Source organism: Camellia sinensis, chromosome 2 (genome assembly GCF_055761805.1).
Source record: "Camellia sinensis isolate YWXY chromosome 2, ASM5576180v1, whole genome shotgun sequence".
In the NCBI taxonomy this organism is placed as follows: Eukaryota; Viridiplantae; Streptophyta; class Magnoliopsida; order Ericales; family Theaceae; genus Camellia; species Camellia sinensis.
In genome coordinates, this window is record NC_138962.1 from 65,239,999 (window position 1) to 65,259,080 (window position 19,082).

The window sequence follows — 19,082 nt, forward strand, 5'->3', positions numbered from 1 at the left end:
TTCTTCAAGCACGGTTCGTAAATCGGATGACCTGGGCAGCTCTGTCTGTCTAGATCTGGTTTGGTGTGAATGTGAGGGCCAATATGTGCTTCCTTCAGTGTATGACCTTTCAGATCTCGTCCTCTCAGGCCTGGAGTGACGAGTTCTGGAAGACCAGGATTGAGTGTCGCCTGTCCTGAGGCTTCTGCTCTCTCATTGTGAGGGTGTAGTGTTCCTACTACGATTCTCTGAGTGGCGAGGGGGCGTCTTGTGCTTGCGCCCCTCTCCTGTCGCCACATCTTTAGTCTTCATCTGGCGTTTCAAAGCCTCCATGTCCGCCGCCATCTTCCGAATTAGTTCATCTTGCTCATTTACACGATCTTCCAGGGCTTGAGGATCAATCATCCTCCTTTGCCTGTCAGGACTTTGTGAGTGGGACTGTCGGGGGCTGTGAGTCCGTCTCCCCCTAACATCCCTCCTAGAGGTATGTCTTTGGGGCTCTAAGTCCGCCATGGGAGGGACAGAAGGTAATCCTTCACGTCTTGCGCCCCCTTCTGGAGTTAGCCCGTCGACGGCGGACTGTGGTAGTTCTTCAATGTGTGCCATTGATTGAGAAAAGGAGAAGCTTAGTCAAGAGGTTTTTTGTTCTTGTCTGTTCTTCCCACAAACGGCGCCAATTATACGAGAAGGAAATAATAATCCTGTTGACCAAGTCCACGCTCCTCCGTACGACGTCGCTTTATCACCTGAAAACACAAACGTGAGCTAGCCGGCGGGTGTGTGCCGGAAACCTCTCCGATGCCTAAGTCAGTAACTTGACAGATAGACAAGAGCTCTATGTTCTCAGAAAAATTGTGTTCAATTACCCCCTCCAAGGTGATGTTTGTGAGCTTTTATAAGTTTCCTGTGGCACAATCCTAGTAGGACTTGTATTTCTCCATGCAGAGTCCTCCTAGGATTCATACTCCTAAGGATAATGCTTATCCTTTTACACCCTCCTCCACTGCTTAAACCAAATGGGATGATTTTTACTTTGGCCGAACTACTATATGACCGAAATAAGCTTGGCTGTGCAGAGCCACCGAATAAACCGAACTCATCCTTAGTTCGGTCCTTGTGTTTCCCCTTTCTTATCTCAGCTTTCCATGTAGAACCCATGGTACGGTCTTAGACCGAACCAACGACTTTCGGCCGGTCTAACCCCAATACCGGTATAACTCCAAGTTGCCTTCGGACCGAAGTATCTTTTACAGTCACTGTGCCGAAATAACTTTGTCTTTCTTAGGCCGGAGTAGCCTTGCCTCTCCTGGGCCGGAGTAACATTGCGGCCTTTCCTGGGCCGGAGTAACATTGCGGCCTTTTCACCAAGTCTTTGGCACTTTGGGCCACAAAGCCCATCTCATAGCTCGGCTCAATCTTTACCAAAAATTACCCTCTCAGTACACCTTTAAAAAGAATATATATATATATATATATTGAGGGTAATGATGACACCATTCTACGCGGTGTAACCAACCAATAAAAAATCATAAATAGAATTCAATGAACATATCTTACCTCTCATTAATTTAACAATATTATGATTTTCACTACAAACAGAGATTATTCATTAAATAGTGATAAAGTGATATCATCATTGTATTTAAATATTTAAAAAATAAATAAATAAATTTATGGTGAAATTTACGGATGTTTATGATATGTCATGTCAATTTATAGTAAAAGTTATATAGTGCATGTGAGCCCTAAGGTAAAAGTTGTATGCAAACAGTTGGAATGGGGGATGCTGTTGCGCAGCCCGCGCAGCAACAATTGCTATGCAGTGAAATGGATCCATTTTGAGGTCTATTTTAATAATTCGAACTGTTCACATTTTAGAACACATCAAATAGAACATGTTTGCAAAAAATCAAATTAATCGGATATCAGTTACTCATTCATCCACTCACATTTGTATTTACAAAATTAAATAATGATTGTGATTTAAAGCATTAAAATTAATACAAATGTGGGTAGATGAATGAGTAAATAATATCCGATTAACTTGATTTTTTACAGGCATATTCTAATTAATGTATTTTAAAATGTGAACGATTTGAATTAGCAAAATGAATCCCGAAATGGGCCCATTTCACAGCACAACAGTTGCTACTATGCGGGCTGAGCAACAGCATCTCCAATTCCCAAAAAGTTACGTCATTCTATGAATTTATGATACAAAATTTTGTAACGTTGTTACGAATGACCGACCATATTTACCATTTTAAGGGCGGTAATGGTAACATCTCTCTTGAAAATTAGCTGTAGCCTATATGTATACTAAGGATTTTTTATTTTCCTTCTATTTTCGAAGAGGACTGTTATATATCATTTGCTTTTTTTTTTCATTATTTTATATCACTGGCCTATGTGAAAAAATATTATTTATTTGCATTAATTCTTTGACAATTATTTTTGACTAAGAAAACTAATTAATAAAGTATCAATGTTGGCGGTAAAATAAAATAGTGATAAATAAACAATGACATATAACATTTTTCGTAACCCAACTCTTACCTAGAAATATTTTTAATTTCCCTCGCAACTTTATCACTTTTGACCCTAATTTAATCGTGGGGCTCAATAATTGTTGTAGAATAGGCATAAATTTTCTCTTATATTTTAATAAAACTAGCCTGTCACCCATGCTATGAACGGTATAATTATACATATTTATATTTGTTTTAGATTTTTTTTTAATATATAAATTATGTTTTTTAAGATTTTGTATAAAAATAATTTAACAATCTTATCACTAACCATAATATATGAGAGAAGTTGAAAAGGGTACTGCAGTAACTATACACGGATTGTATCTATAATTATTTGTTTGAGGAGATTTTAAATGCTGATCAGGGGATTTTGATCAAATCAATAAATGCAAGCATGTGGAAAGACATGTGGATTGAAAAAAATTAATAAATGCTGATCATGAGATTTTGATCAAATCAATAAATGCTGAGTTTTTTTTTTTTAAATAAAAAATTTAAAAAATTTAGATTGAGATATTGAAGCTCCAACAGGCCTTGGGAGTTAAAAATCCATTTTTGCGTAATATATAGTAAAGATAGATATAGATAGATAGATATAGATCTCAATCTAAGGAATCTTTTCCTAGTACCTTCTTGAATGTGACTGCTTTACTATATATTATGGGGAAAATTGGTTTAGGGTCCCTCTCCCACTTTTCGTAATAGAAGAAATCCACAAAATTATTTTTTGATGTCTAAGGTCCCTAAACATATATCAGAGAAATTTGACTCTTTGTCTCTACTCTACTCTCTCTCTCTCTCTCTCTCTCTTTCTTCTCCTCTCACCCACTGTCTTCTAGATCCAAGGCAACAAGCTCTGCTCCTCCACCCTCCTCTATGACCTCTTCCTCAACACATTCTCCTCCGACTCCTCCCTCCATTCTGCCACCGTCGCAGACCTCCGCACTGCCCGGATCCGCGACCCGGCCTCATAACAGGTCACTACTATTCTCTAAACCTAAGATTCATGCATATATATATATATATACGCATCTAGTTGAGTCTTGAGGTTGTAAAATTGAAGCGATAAAATATGCAGATCTGGTATTCTTCTTGGCTTCCAAGTTCTTGAAGACAATTCCTCAGGTAGTGTTTATTAATCACTCGCTGAAATTTTTGATGATATACACTTAATTTATATATCTTATTGTAAGTATTTATAGTAGGTGCAAGTGTGCTAATGAATTTGAATTTTTGTTCAGGCCGCTGCGACGACTTGCTACGCTGCTACGCATCCGAGGCTTGAAAACGTTTCTGGAAAGTACTTGGCAGACTGCAACGAAGCTTCAACATCCAAATTGGGATCCAACTCTACCGAAGCTGCAAGGTTGTGGTCTGTCTTGGAGCTCATGCCCCAAGAATTTCTCAAATTTCTCTGGATTCAACCCAGAGAAATTTGAATTTTCTCTAGATTCAATCCAGAGAAAATTCAAAGGATCAGACCAACATTCATGTTTATCCTGATTGGGCAGCCATGCAAGTTTTTCATTTGATGCATGCTCTTATGGAACACAAAAAATCAAGTTATCATGTTCCAATGAATTTTATGTTTAAGTAGTGATTCAAGATAGTTTGTTACATCTATGTTGCTACCCCGAAGTCCTCTTGGTGTGGTTTTGCATTGGAGCTTAGGGCTAGCTTTTAATATATATATATATATATATATATATATATATATATATATATATATGTTGCTATTGTTGTTTATTCACTCAATGGAGTGAACTGTTGATAACTTTTATCTTGCTTTTGAATCTAACTTGACAATAATCCCAGTCATAAACAAAATTGACCAACCAACTGCTGATCCAGATCATGTTAAAGCTGAGCTAAAATCAGAGAATTTCTCTGGACCAACCCAGAGAAATTTCAGTTCAAACCAGAGAATTTCTCTGGACCAACCCAGAGAAATTTCAGTTCAAAGCAGAGAAATTTCAGTTCTAACTTGTGATGCAACTTTAATACTGATTAAGTTTACCTTCTTTTCTAACCATGCAGAATTTCTCTGGAGAAAAGGGTGATATTGCTTCGTTGGCATGTTAGCTGCTTGGATCATCCTTCAACTGGTCTATTCATATAAAGGAGGAAAGAGAAAATAAGAAAAACTGGCAGCCCGCCAAGAATACATCCAACCATAATCAAGGTAATCTTCTTTGATGATTTTGGGTTATGTTTCTTTGGTGGCAAACTAGCCACAACCTTTTTTGGGGGATTAGGCCCAACAAGGTTTCCATCATAGTTGCTTAATTTGAAGATCTCAGCTCCATTTAAAATGACGTTATAGTACTGAGATTTTGTTTTCGTGTTTGGGTGTAGCTCTAGCCACAGGTCTTGCTTCTCCCCATTGTTTACTTTTGGAACCAAAACAACATAGTCTCGGTACATTGGAACTGCGTACCCGTTGCTCCAAGCAATAACATCAGCTTTAGTTTTGGCTGTTTCATTGTTGATGAATATGTCAGACACCCTCTGGTTTACATTTTTCATCCACCAATTCACCTCTCAAAAATGCAGCTGAACAAGGTAGAAGAAACCAGAATCAATGGGGAAAAACCAGCTCAAATTGTAAAGCACATTGACGTTGGAATATAGCCCCATGGCTCTAGCTGTCTTGTAGACCATCTCAGGTGCAGTGTATAGCAAGAAAGTGAGTTGAGGTAGGGGAATTCTTATGTTAAAAAAAAAAAGGGCAGAGAAATTTACAGTGGGAAGTTTAGGGAAGTCCAAAGAAATTTTCAAAATTTCTCTGGACCAATTTTCTCTGACTTGAATTTTCTCTGGACCAATTTTCTCTGGATTGATGTTGAGGGACCTTAGACATCATGAAAATATTTGATGTCCTTTATACTATAAAATCATAATATTAGGGACCTTAAAAAAAATACCCCTATATTATTATTATTTTTAAATGATAGAAATAAATTTGTATGGCATAGCAATATGAAGTGAACTCGGGCAATAAGTTTAGCAAGCAAGCGTTTCAACTACCAGGGTAATTTCTTATAATTGACATATTTAAGTGTTTTTATATATATCAAATCTTACACACAACATAAATAAATAAATAAATAAATAAAAATTATATATATAAATCGACTAGAAATAACATTTCTTATTTTTAATCCATATTTTTTATTAGCAAGACCAAGGCCGGCTCTGACATTTTTTGAGCCCAAAACGAGCTCCCGATAAGGAGCCTTTTATATATTTAAGGGAAAAAAATTTGTAATTAGAAGATTATCTATCATTTTTTTTTTTTGGATATAAAATTTACTTAAATATACAACAAAGTTAACAATAAGAAAAATGTCTAAAATAATCTAAACTCAAGTATCAAAAATAAACAAATTGTAACAAAATATCACTTAAACACCACTATTCTCGCAAAATTGCTAATCAAACTTATATAATTCAACTTATCAACTAAATATTTTTCAGTGGATAAAATTATTAATCCATTCAATTATTAATCCATTCAATCTTTGTTGTGACGTAGGCAAGATTTATTCAATTTTAAATTTGATTCTTTTTTCTCTAGAAACAATTGTAACTAGCATAATTAATCGCATTCTAAATACAATTCATAAATTTGGAATACAATTATTCATTAATGTCAAATAACTCATCCAATCAATAGGCTTTTCTATTTTTTTGGAGTAAAAAAATCATCTATTAGTTTTAAATAATTTACTAGATTAACAATTTATTAGTTTTGAATCTACATCGAATTTTGTCGAGACCTTTTAAATTTAGGTAGATTTTTTTATGAATTAATATAATAACTAAAAATATTTTAGAACATTCTATCTTAATTAATTTTTGGGTACAAAGCGACGACTTTGCCAACTTTGAGCCAAAGCCGCCCTGAGCAAGACACAAGATAAGAGTCAATAACACCGGTCCAATTGGTTGGAAAAATTCTAAAGTCATCATGAATTGAACTTTTATAGCACACATTATATAAATACCTTTTTTTTTTCTTATTTTTTTTTTCTTTATATCTACAAATCATTACTCAAATTCATAATTAAACCACAGTTTAAAAATAAATGAATAACAAATCTATGCAGTCTTGGAGCCCATAGTGGATACTTTGTACTATCTGTCTAAATCATAAAGAATCCAAAATCACATTTTTAAAAAAAAAATTCAATGTAATCAAGTTCCATAAAATCCAATATCCATGTACAATATAAAATAGAATACCCTAAGCAAACACGTTGATCCATAATTGATCAGAAACATGAAACTAGATGATTGGACTATTTACCAACCTTGCTTTCAATATATATATATATATATATATATATCAACTTTGTTGTTTGTATATCTATGGATCATGTAACATCAAGATTCCTAGAAACCGGATTGTAAATGAGTTAAGTAGTAAGTTCGTAAAGCATGTTTAAAAACTTAACAAGTTTTAAAAAATATTAAAATTAAATTTACTTACATTCTGATTCAATCTTAAACAAATTTTTAACAAGTCGAATTCAAATCGTTTGGTTCGTTTTATAGCCCCAAATGAAAATGGCAGAAGCTGGCCCCAACACACCAACCTACCACCAGTTTAATTATGGAAATAAAATTAATGACTGGTGAAATTAAAGTATGAAAATCAAATCAGATCAATAAGCGGATCATATTATATTTATCCGAATCTAGTCAGGCAATAATTGAATCTATCAGATTTAAATTTTAACGGATTATTAGATCAGATATTCATTAACATATTCAAATCAAAAGCTGATCGATTGACCAATCTAGCTTCAATTATGCATGTATTGAACATTGGCCTAATATATTTCATTGCCAATATTCATCCTTTGTGCAAACCAATGTCGATATTTACAGCTCCATCTTGAATAACACTAACGTGTCTGCACAAACCAAAAAAAAACACACACACACATTATACATATATGATATATCATGAGGTCTCCCTATCGAGTCAACGAGGATTTTAAGGTTGGAAGAGAAAAAATGGAGTCCACGAATTGAAATTTTGAATAGAAGATCTTTTATATTCCTGGATACAAACTTGAATGTTGATAATCATATACTGAAACTTGGTTGATCTAACCTAGCAAACGTTAATGAAGAATGAAGTTAAGAATAGAAGATGGTTAGACCATTTCCACGTGGCCACCGCCAAGAGCTCTGTTTCACTCTTGCTCATACCTGTCCAAGAAATCCCATAAATACAATATGTAAATAACAGTCTAAAGCAAGCTCAGAAGAGCAAAGCCATATTTCTTCAACCAAAAAAATGCAAAGATGCTAGATCATCTCATCGGTATTTTGACTTCGTATAGTTCTCTTATTGATCGCACACTAGAATTATGCACTTCTTTCACCGACAACAAAATGCCTTGAGGATGACAGTTCATATGATTTTCACCTTTCGGATTGATTTAAAAATCTGAAATGGCACTACATTGTATAGTTTATTGGCCCTTGAAACACCATAAATGCTGGGTTATGGATTCACTTTAGAGGACCCTTGACAAAGCAAAGAGCACATCAGAAGATTTTGAGAAGATTATTTTAGGGCTGAACTGACATGAAACCACGCAAGCCTGTCAAAAACATGAGAAGATTATTTTAACCTTCTCGAGTGACCATAAGTTGCAATTCTCTTTAATTATTTTCAGTCAGGTCCCAAAAATCAAATGTGAAATTACTTACCTTTTAGTTCCTAGACTGAATTTACCGATACTCTGGCAGAGGCATCCCAGCCATCCTTAAACCTTTTTTGATGCCTGTCATTGCAAGGGGAAGTTAAGCCCAGCTTGCCTGATAGGCAGGCCTATAAGACTACAAATTACAATCATCACTAACAACATTTTTTTCAATCAGCAACAAAAGAAATTTTATTACAAAATAAGAGAAGAACAAGAGAAATGGGAGAACAAGAAGCCCTCCAAAAAATAAAATAAAATAAAAAGGCAAAAACAAAGGACTGCCAAAATCTCACATTGCCAATCACAAATTGCCCCCATGTCTCAACAGAAAGAAAAAAAAATAATAATAATAAAAATAAAAGTGGAATTCGAATAAAGGAAGTGGAGGCTGAAACCCAAAAAGATGCCAAGTAACAGACTTTATTTATCCCATAAAGAGCCCACCTCTTCATACAAATCCTCAAAGATCCTGGCATTACACTCCAACCAAATAACCCCGTAAACTGCATAAAAAACGCATTACCACAAGAATAATGTTTTATCAGTAACAAAATTTTGATTATAATGGATTTGAGACGAATTAATTTGATCTGAGAATGTTAATTTTCATGCCACAACCACCATCAGTTCACCCTATGCTATTCTTCATCATCATCTTCTACTTCTTCATCTGTAAAACACACACCACCAAAAATTCCAACAGATTAAGGCATTGTTTCATGACCATCAACAACCCCAATCTTTCCAGATGAAATAGGTTCTATTATTTTACTGATTCAAATAGGAAGATGCCCAAACCTGTAGTCTCGTATTCATCTATATCACATCCATCAATTGAGCATCGTCGACGCATCATGCAATCATAGTGGCATAGAAGGAATAAGCCCCCACTTGTCCGATATGCTGACAAATCTCCATCAATGACAATCTGATAACAGGGATAGGTACAGATTTGGACTACTTCCTCAACGCTTGATTCGGTGATGACCTTTTCTTCTTGATCGTACACAAGGTGGACCCCACACTCCTTTACTTGGAAATAAGCATTCATATCAAACGAAACATTCACTTGATCGCCACCTTCCAACTGATTTCCAAACTTCCAATGGCTCAACCATATCATGTGTTTGTTGACTTCTGGCATGCCAAAGAACATTGGAGCATAGGTCCAATTCAGACCTTTGGTTTCATTACTGATTCCAAGATAGTTTTCATCAAAAGCCCAACCTCCGTCATAGTCAGGAAGTGTATAAACAACGCAAAAATTCAACCCCCCAATCTTAAGATCAAGTGAAGGCACAGTAAAAGATATTGAAGACCCCTTACTCTTATTGCTGAACCAACTTGGAACCTCACTTGCTGAAAGAAGAGTGCTAAATATACCAAATTCATAGAATCCCTGTAGCATGGAAACAATTATTGTTAACTACTACTTATGTATATATATACAATTATTCTTAACTACTACATATGTATATATATCTATATATATTAGGAAGCGAGAGAGAGAGAGAGAGAGAGAGAGAGAGCGTGCCTGGATAGGACCTTTCTTTCCTGATTGTGTCAGGTTATTGTACAAGTCCAACTCAATATTTCCCATGGTATCCAAATTGACCAAGCCCAAATTGTTTATCATTTTTGCATCAACTTTTGTAATGGGTTCTAACCGGAACATCCCCTGAATCTCAACTAGTTCAGTGCAATCACATAAGTCTAAGTTTAGTGATCTCAACCAGTTAGGTAGATTTGTTATTCTTTCCAATGATGCGCAATTTTCTGCATTCAACCTCCTCAGACTTGATGGAAGCTCTGGAAGAGACCGAAGGCTTCTGCACAAATCTAAATGAAGGGACTGAAGAGTAGTGAGAAATTTAACACTCTCTGGTAGGCTATGAAATGTATTTCCACCTAGGTATAGCTTCTGCAATGAGTGCAGGTTACTAAGATCCCTTGGAAGAGCATCATCTGATAGATTACAATCCATGAGACTTAAGATAACCAAAAAGCGTGGTAAAGAAGCCAATGACAATTCTGAAATTCTTGGTTTTGATACACGAGACCAGAAGAACGAAACCCATAAATTAACCCTTCTAGTAGTACATGATAGTTGATTAATTGCAGTTCCATCTGCATTAAGCACCTTCAAAGACTCCATTCTCCATAGCTCCTCTGGCAACTTGTCAAGTTTTGAGCAATCTGAGAGAATAAGTTCTTCGAGAGACTTAAGCATACAAATTCGTACAGGAAGCTCCCTAAGATTTTTGCAGCCTCTCAGATTTAAAAAAACAAGTCCCTCTAGGTCTCCAATGGATTCATGAACCCCAACCAACCTTATGCAACCCTTAAGAATCAACCTCTCAAGACTAGGGAATCCAGAGAAGTCAGGTGTTTTGGTAAGGCAATGGGAATGGCTGAGATCAAGGATCTTCAATAATTCCAGAGACTGTATCAGAAAATTAAATAAAATTAAATAAAAAGAATTTATAAAAAATAACTTTGTATATATGCGAAGTTGAAATCCAAAAAACTAAAGAAAAGAATGGAACAGTTTAGCAAACCCTGGTTCCCTTCCAAACTTGTTCCAAGCTACTATTGCGCATTTCCAAAGCAACAATGCACTCCAGAGGGAAATTGATTGGTATGGATTTTAAAGGGAATCCATGCCAACACAACCATTTTAACTTCTTAGGAAATTCTTTATAGCTTCCAGTGAGTTGTACATAACTGAGCAGGAGCAATCTTAGATTCTGCATCTCTACAAATGCATTAGTTTTCAAGTCAATCTCACTTGTCACAGGAAATAAGCCAGTGTTTGTCGGCAACCAAGAGAGGAAGCCCAAACAGCGTCGTTTTAATGAATTGCCTTGGGCTGACAGCATGGTATTATCTGAATATTCTTGGACATGGTGTCGTTTCCTGTTATTAATGCTAAAGGTTGTCTTGGATGAGTTGTCGTGCTTTAACATATGCATGTTAAGGACAAGGCCTTCAACTGTTCCTGTACCCTGAAAACCAAAAGGATTTGATAAGTGAAGAGAATGATTGCACAAAAAGCACATATGCATAAGCGAAAGATGTTTCTTACAGTTTTTTCATTCAATACATTAAATGAATCCTTATGATCCCACAGTCTGCTACGTTCTCCAGGTTCCTCGGATGATTCTTGGCGAATAACTTCTCTTCCCATGTCCCGAAGCAATTGATGCATCATCAGTTTGTTGCGATTATCAATGGTTATGAGACATTTGTTAATTAGGTTTTGAATTCCAACACCCGTATAGAAATCACATCCCTTTAATATAGTAAGCATGTAATTTCTGTCCTTTCCAATGAAGAAGCAAGCAATATCAAGGAATAAATCCTTGTCATGATCATCTTCCAAAGAATCATAACTTATCCTAAGTTTTTTAAGAATTTGATTGTCAGGAATTGCTTTCAATTTCTGTAATGCACTTTCCCATACGTTAACATCTTTTCTAGATAGAGAACAACCCAAAACTTGAAGAGCTAAGGGAAGCCCTCCACAATGTTCTATTACACGTTTGGAGTGCTCCACATAAGCTTCAAGAGGATGGTCTAGTTCAAAGGCATGCCAACTAAAGAGCTGAAGTGATTCGTTGTCATCCAATTCCTTAACCTTATGCAATTCACAAACTTCATGGGCCTTTAGCAGTTGCTCGTTTCTAGTTGTAATGATAATTTTACTTCCTGAATAAAACCAATCTCGCATTACAAGCACCGCATTTAACTGGCGCAACTCATCCACATCATCAAGAATAATAAGAACTCTTTTAGAACATACAGCATCTTTAATCCTAGTGATTCCTTTATCAACATTGTATATCTTTTCTTTTTTCCCCTTCAAGATATCTGAAAGAAGTTTTTTTTGTAAACGAATCAAACCATTGGGTTGTTCTGAAGTTTCTCTGATATTTGAAAGAAAACTGCAACTTTCGAATTTGTCAAAGTTTAGGTTATAAACAGCTTTGGCAATGGTTGTCTTCCCTATTCCACCCATCCCATAGATCACAAATATGCCAACATCAGTTGAGCCATCTTGTAACCATAAGTTAATGTTCTTGACTCGAGAATCTATACCAATTGGATAGGGGGCAACACTCAAGATTGTGCGATTCAATTTATTCCTGATTTCTTTAACAATTTTCTGGATAAACTTTGACTCAAACCTACATAATGAAAACAGAACAGAAAACAAAGTAAAGTGAGCATGTCTTGAGTTGAAATATAGATGAACTGTTGAATTCACATGAAAATTCTTTAAAGAATCATGGTCTTTAATTTTGCACCATCACGACTAGAATTAACTTCATATCATCAATTTCGCATTGCCTCTAAAATGAACAAGATATTCCATTTAGTCTTCTCATATTTGATGCTTCTCTTTATTTTGTTTCCTCTTCTAAACAGGAAGCTTCCCATAATGAAGCCTCATAAAAGAGCACCCTGAAATTTTTTACAGAATCAAAGTTTCTGTCATGATGTAAACAGTGGATCATTGCATATGACTGCAAATCTCTCTTGCACATCTGGTGAAACTATACTTGTATTATGCACATATATTCCCCGCTCAGTCATCTTATATAAGCCCTATTGATTGTATATCAACAGCAGGACCAAACCAAACCAAGTTCGCATTGTTTTGCAACTGTATATGTTGTTTCCAATAAATAGGTTGGACATCATAGTCTTAATAATATACTTTACAAATTCTCATGAAGATGTGTTAGCTATGGGTTCAGTGGTTAAAACTTCAAACTCAGCCTATTAACCGTGATTCTATGAGTTCAATGGAACTAAACTAGGCATAATTTTTTAATATATATTCACCCGTGTACTTATATTATCTTTTTGAATCACAGGTATGCCTCTATTACATCTTGTTCTTGCTTTCTTTCTGAAAATTTTGGAACACCAAGTTGTTGCCTTCGTTGTTGTCAAAATGGTAATTGTTTATGTTAGGAATAATTGCAAAGTGTGCCATAACCCACACCAAAACAGGTCAGGTGTAAACCACTAAGCTATTTGCATATTTCCCTTCTATAGTTTCAATCTCTTTCACAGGTTTTGTGAGACTTTGTTAAAGACACTCTTGAGTCATTCATTTAGTAATAATTTTTAGTATCATCTTAGAAAACTAACAAAAACATGTAACAAAATCCAATTTTATGAGATCTGGAACACAAAGGCATGCCCAAGAAGGGGTTTTAGAGGAAATTACCCATCATCATGATTTTGTAAGACCATCCCACCCAAATCTGCAACTTCTGTAAGAGCTTGCGTCCACCTCTCCACTTTCAATCCATCTTCTTGCCTTGCAAATGCTTCTGCTAAACTTCCTATCTGATTCCGAACTTTGGAGGGTTCTATGCCATAGAAGATGGGCACGATGACATGCCCAAATTTTTTCCTGCGGTCAAGGATTTTTACAAGTTCATCAAGACACCAACTTGAAGAAGCATAGTCTTTCGACAAGACAATTACTGAAATCCTTGATTGCTCGATTGCTTTTTTAAGTTCCAATTCAATATTTTCTCCTTTCTCAATTTCCTCATCATCTCTAAAGGTGTGAATTCCCACTTGCACCAAAGCTGTATACAGGTGATCAGTAAAGGTCTTGCGGGTGTCTTTGCCTCTGAAACTCAAGAACACCTGATAAGTACAGCGAGACATGGAAGAGGATGCAGCCATCTAATAGAACTCCAAAAGAAGGATAAGTGAAGTAACTATGTAGCTTCAGAGATTGACACCATCTATGAGAAGGTGAGGTCGTCTTTCTTTCCAGCCACCATACGGGTTCACCTCAAGCCTTAAAGACGGAGAAGGGGAGGAGCAGTTATCTATGTAATTACAGTCTTTGTTGGCCATTGTTCTGGTCGAGCACTCTCTTTTCTTTGTCCAATTCAGTCTTACCAAACAAGACTGACTTCTTACCAACCTGCGAAGGGTTGTGAGGCTGAACCAGATACGAAGAATGAATCTATATCCATGGACGGAAGTCACAATGGGTATATACATGTGAAGATGCAAAAATAAAATAAATTAAATATATAGAGAATTGATGTAATCAAAGTAATCAAGCCAAATGACTTTGACTCATGATGGAGACAAGGCAACATAGGTATATACCTGTGAAGATGCCAAAATAATAAATAAATAAATAATTAAATATACAAAGGATTGATGTAATCAAAGTCTACAAGCCAAATGACTTTGAGAAATCATGATGGAGACACAATTGATTTAATAAAATAAAGGGCTGAGAAAACAAAGTCATTGGGATCAAAATAAATTAAGCCATTTAACCAAAGTTCATTGAACCAAACTGTTGGAACTTAAGGGGTATGTTATCATCAAGTGCTGCCTTATCTTCTGTACTGTTTTCATTTCACATTTCCTTCAATAGGTCATTATCGGCTTCATCATGGCATTGCTTTCAGAAACACACCTCCCTTGCAGTTTCAGGCTTGCACCTGGGTGTAGGAAAATATAGAGCTGCGATGAATGTTAAAGAAACTCAACAAAACCCAGAACCTTTTGTTATACATTTTGAACTACCAAAGAAGTATTTTGTTGACATATCTGATAAAAATGCACATTAAAAGATGTTTAGTAATGACCTCACCTTTTAGCCAAATCAGCCTGAATTGGATAGGAATCTCAATCATTGTAAAAGCTACAAATGTTTACAGCATACATACATATAACACGAAAGTGAGCACCAAAAGGGTTGTTAAAGAAGATAAAATTAGTAACAACAAACCAGAACATATATCAGATTAAAAATACCCTGCAAATAGACCACCTATCTTACCCTTTGAACTAGGAAACTTACCCCCAGCATCCTGAGAATTTGTTTCTCTGCGTATGCAACTTGCAGTCCCATCACTGTATTCAATGACTCCAGTTTTAACCTATCTTTAGAATTTATTTTCCTTATCTTGTTTTTGATATAGCCAAGAGTCAGGAGATTAAACAATAAAAGTGGCTTGAACTGAAAATGTTCTTTATTAATTAACTTAGTTTTGTATTGTATTCTGTCTTTCTTTCAGAAATATATACATGCATAAATAAGTATGTTTTTTTCTCCTGTTCTATGTGCAACTTCCTTTTGTTAAGAACAGAGTTTCTCTGAAGCAGCAGAAGACATTGCACTAAAATATTTTCGTCATTCCAAAGAAGTATCAAAATGCTTAATTATTGATCGCAATTTGTAATTTACCGAATTGTTCTCCTAATCAGTCCAGTTATCCAGGCTATAATTCAAGATTCTTTGATGAGTTTTGAACCAGTGATTGCAGAGAGCAGAATAACATATATCCATTGATGGCACTCTGAATGTAAAGTGTTAAAAATCAATGTATAAAGAGAAAAATACAGAGAGAATAAATGTATCTGATGATCTTATTATTGATTGATTTTGATGTGTTGTGTATATTACAATTACAAGGATTCCTATTATATAGGAGTGTGTTTGGGAGTAGGTGGAGAGTAGGTGAAGTGGAGGTGGTAGTGGTTGGAGAGTAGGTGAAGTGGAGGTGGTAGTGGTGTAGTGGGTTAGGTTTAGTGGAGTAGGTGAGGTGGTAGGTTTATGGTAAATTCTAACAGCCCCCCGCAAACTCAAGGAGGATAGAAACTAACCAACTTGAGTTTGAAGAGAGGAACAAAACAAGAAAATACATAAAAATAAAAAAAGGATAGGAGACACTGTATGGTCGTGTCAGACCATTGGTGAAGACACTGTATGGTGGTGTCATAACGTTGCAGAGGACACTGTATGGGGGTGTCATAACGTTGTAGAGGACACTGTATGGTGGTGTCATAACGGTGTAGAGGACACTGGATGGCGGTGTCAGACCGATGTAGAAGACAGTTTATGGGGTCATGTCGGACCGTTGTAGCAGACAATGTTGTGACAGTTGTTGTGGCAGTTTACGGAGTCTTACTGGACCCTTGTAGAAACTAACCGGAATCAATGTCGGGACAGTTTACAGAGTCTTGTCGGACCCTTGTAGAAACTAACCGGAATCAATGTCGGGACAGTTTACAGAGTCTTGTCGGACCCATGAAGGAGCTAACCGGAATCAATGTCGGGACAGTTTACAGAGTCTTGTCGGACCCATAAAGGAGCTAACCGAAATTAATGTCGGGACAGTTTATAGAGTCTTGTCGGACCCTTAAAAAATGCACCCTCAAAAGGTGTGCCCAATTTTTCAAAAGGCGTGCCATCAAAAGGCGTGCCCAATCCATAAAAAGGTGTGCCGGACATGATGATGGCGAGGCACGTGGGCGCCTTGGCTTGCGCGCCCGTTTGTCGTCTGTCGGTAAGAGGCGCGCGATGCGCGTGGCTGCCTCGGCTATAAGACGGAGGCTGAGGCTGAGGCAAAAAAACCTGCGAGAGATATTCTGAGAGAGATTTCTGAGAGAGATTCTGTAACACTCTGTTTTCTGAGAGAGATTGCTGAGAGAGATACTGTGTAACACTCTGTTGCCTAGAAAATGGCTGCATCGTCTTCCCGCGGGCTGCTCACCCTCTTTCCCGACCTCAACGAGTCAACAAGAGAGAGAACTGGTGCGGTGGCACTGGAAACTCAACCAAGCGCCCCGGAGTTTGCTCCGTTGAACTTTCCGATGCGGTCTGTGGAGCAAAGAATGGCAGTGCAGTCAGATGTGGAAGCCAATCAGTATACTTTGAAGGTATGTGTGGAAAGCATGACGGCGGTCACAAACTTGTCGAACCGGCTGCAGAGTAGGACAAATGAGGTGCAGCAGTTAACCGCCCAGCTGGCTCTGCTCCAACGCATGTATAAGGATGCGCGAGCAGAGATAAGTGTGCTGAAAGCAGAAAATAAGGAGCTGAAGCGGAAGGCCACCGTGATGTGGCGATTTGGAGGTCCGCCACCATATGCTGCAGTGGAGGAGCAGGGGGGAGGCAACTTGCTTGGTAGTCTAGGAAACACGGAGACCGGACTGGCACGGGACACCCAAGATAAAAGTAAGAAGAAGAGACCTGCAGTAGAATAGAGAAGGGAAAAGAAAAATCCCACTGTGGGTGTGGTTGGTTTGTTTGTGGGTTTTTTTTTTTTTTTTGGTGTAAAATGGTGATCGGGGTGAGGCCCGATATGAATAAAATGAGTTTGCAGTTCGTCTTCTTCCTCTTTTTTTTTTTTTGTTTTTGTTTTTTTTTTTTTAATAATAAGAATAATAAAAAGAAAATATGAATGGAGAAAGCATATAGTGGGAAACATGCGTGGGTGGAAAGATGGAACCAAAAAAGTATGAGTGGGAAAAAGTAAAGGGAGAAAAGAGGAGAGAGAGGGAGATTGAGTGGGTGCAGGAGTGGGTTAAAAAATAAAATAAAAAAGAGGATGGATGATACGGCTGCCAGGCTAGGAGATGATGATGTTTGTTTTTTTTTTTTTAAAAAAAAAAAAAAGAAGAGAAAAATAAAAAATCAATCACTGCGCAAAGGGTGAGAGATAGTGGGTTGATTAAAAAAAACAAGAATGTGGGTGTAGTGAACGAGGGAACTGGGTTACTGGAAGAGCTTTATCTTTCCCTTCTATCCCACTACTCAAGTTCTTTGCATATGGAAGCCAGCCACTTAGTCTAACAGTGGCACTTAAATTGGCTGGGTATGGGCTGCCATTCTCATACTTCCCAAGAGCAAAGCAAGTTGCAGAATAGAGGGCTGTTGCTGCACCCATACTAAAACCTCCAACTGCAAGCTTAATGTCAGTGGGCTCTGTGGATAACAGACTTGCAACATGTGCTGCTGTTGCATCCAAACCCTCTAAATCATCGTGAGCATTTTCCGAAAGGTCGTGTACGTCAAACCAAGCAGTAGAAGGAAAACCACCAAACAAAGATATTGGTTGAGAAGGAGCAGTTGGGCAAATCCATTTAATATTTGGAAGAGGGAGCGTCTCCAGGAGTTGGGACCAGCTGGCACCATTATCGCCGAGGCCGTGCAAACAGACTATAGTGGCCTGGTGTCTGCCTTTGGGCCTGACCACATGGGTCTTCCCAAACTCAAATGCCCTTCTAGCACTTCTCTCACCAGAACCCACGGAAGGGCCACCAAGGCTCATGATAGCTCTGTAAAAAAGCACTTGAGCACAGCTTGATGAACTAATCACAGTGACTGGAAGAAGTTCCTGAGCGGTTGAGAAACAGAGGAAGTCGGAGACTCCAAGGGAGACAAGCAAGAGGAATGTAAGAAGAAGATGCAGAGGGTCGGAAGGGATGATGCCAACGAAGGTATAAAGAAGGTATGTGTAGAGGTCCAGCGGGCGGCCAAGGCGAGGCTGCCGCCCGCCGGTGAAGCGGAAGTACTAAGTTGTTAACCTTGCTCTGATACCATGTTAAAAATCAATGTATAAAGAGAAAAATACAGAGAGAATAAATGTATCTGATGATCTTATTATTGATTGATTTTGATGTGTTGTGTATATTACAATTACAAGGATTCCTATTATATAGGAGTGTGTTTGGGAGTAGGTGGAGAGTAGGTGAAGTGGAGGTGGTAGTGGTTGGAGAGTAGGTGAAGTGGAGGTGGTAGTGGTGTAGTGGGTTAGGTTTAGTGGAGTAGGTGAGGTGGTAGGTTTATGGTAAATTCTAACATAAAGGATGCATGTGTGACATATTTATATCCTCCTAGTCCCTTCAACCATACTTTTGGTTGTCCACCTTAAAAGAAGAATTTAGAGTAGTGCTGAACAAATTTGGAGTAGGCGATGAGTTGGCAGACTATCAAATGCATGAATTATTGCTTTCAATCCTACAATTAAGAAAAATGGCATACATATTTTAATGACTTTGTGTTGCACAT

General features: G+C 37.2%; 2 protein-coding genes across 9 annotated transcripts; both read right to left on the reverse strand.

Moving 5' to 3' along the window:
• Positions 1-7,546: 7,546 nt before the first annotated feature.
• Positions 7,547-14,222, reverse strand: LOC114289438 (disease resistance protein RPV1). Of its 8 annotated transcripts, XM_082914678.1 has the most exons (9): positions 13,473-14,222; positions 11,319-12,420; positions 10,792-11,238; positions 9,768-10,676; positions 9,032-9,632; positions 8,678-8,903; positions 8,238-8,311; positions 7,951-8,128; positions 7,547-7,730 (listed from the first exon to the last, which is right to left on the reverse strand). In XM_082914678.1, the coding sequence occupies exons 1-6, from the start codon at positions 13,940-13,942 to the stop codon at positions 8,872-8,874; spliced, it is 3,561 nt and encodes a 1,186-aa protein (XP_082770804.1). In that variant the 5' UTR covers positions 13,943-14,222; the 3' UTR covers positions 7,547-7,730; positions 7,951-8,128; positions 8,238-8,311; positions 8,678-8,871. The 8 variants fall into 8 exon arrangements, with proteins under 8 accessions (XP_082770804.1, XP_082770803.1, XP_082770801.1 ...); XM_082914677.1 differs by having other exon boundaries at positions 7,547-8,128; XM_082914675.1 differs by having other exon boundaries at positions 8,678-9,632.
• Positions 14,223-14,377: 155 nt separating this feature from the next.
• On the reverse strand, positions 14,378-19,009 carry LOC145820087 (uncharacterized). Its single transcript, XM_082914685.1, has one exon. It carries the CDS (start codon positions 18,340-18,342, stop codon positions 17,743-17,745), a length of 600 nt encoding a protein of 199 aa, XP_082770811.1. The 5' UTR covers positions 18,343-19,009; the 3' UTR covers positions 14,378-17,742.
• Between the last annotated feature and the right edge of the window lie 73 nt (positions 19,010-19,082).

Coding starts and splice junctions, on each gene's coding strand:
- LOC114289438 (XM_082914675.1), bottom strand. CDS start 13,942: ATGGCTGCATCCTCTTCCATGTCTCGCTGTACTTATCAGGTGTTCTTG. Junction 10,677..10,791: donor AAGTTTGGAAGGGAACCAGG/GTTTGCTAAACT, acceptor TTTCTGATACAG/TCTCTGGAATTATTGAAGAT. Junction 9,633..9,767: donor GAAAGAAAGGTCCTATCCAG/GCACGCTCTCTC, acceptor TCCATGCTACAG/GGATTCTATGAATTTGGTAT.
- LOC145820087 (XM_082914685.1), bottom strand. CDS start 18,342: ATGAGCCTTGGTGGCCCTTCCGTGGGTTCTGGTGAGAGAAGTGCTAGA.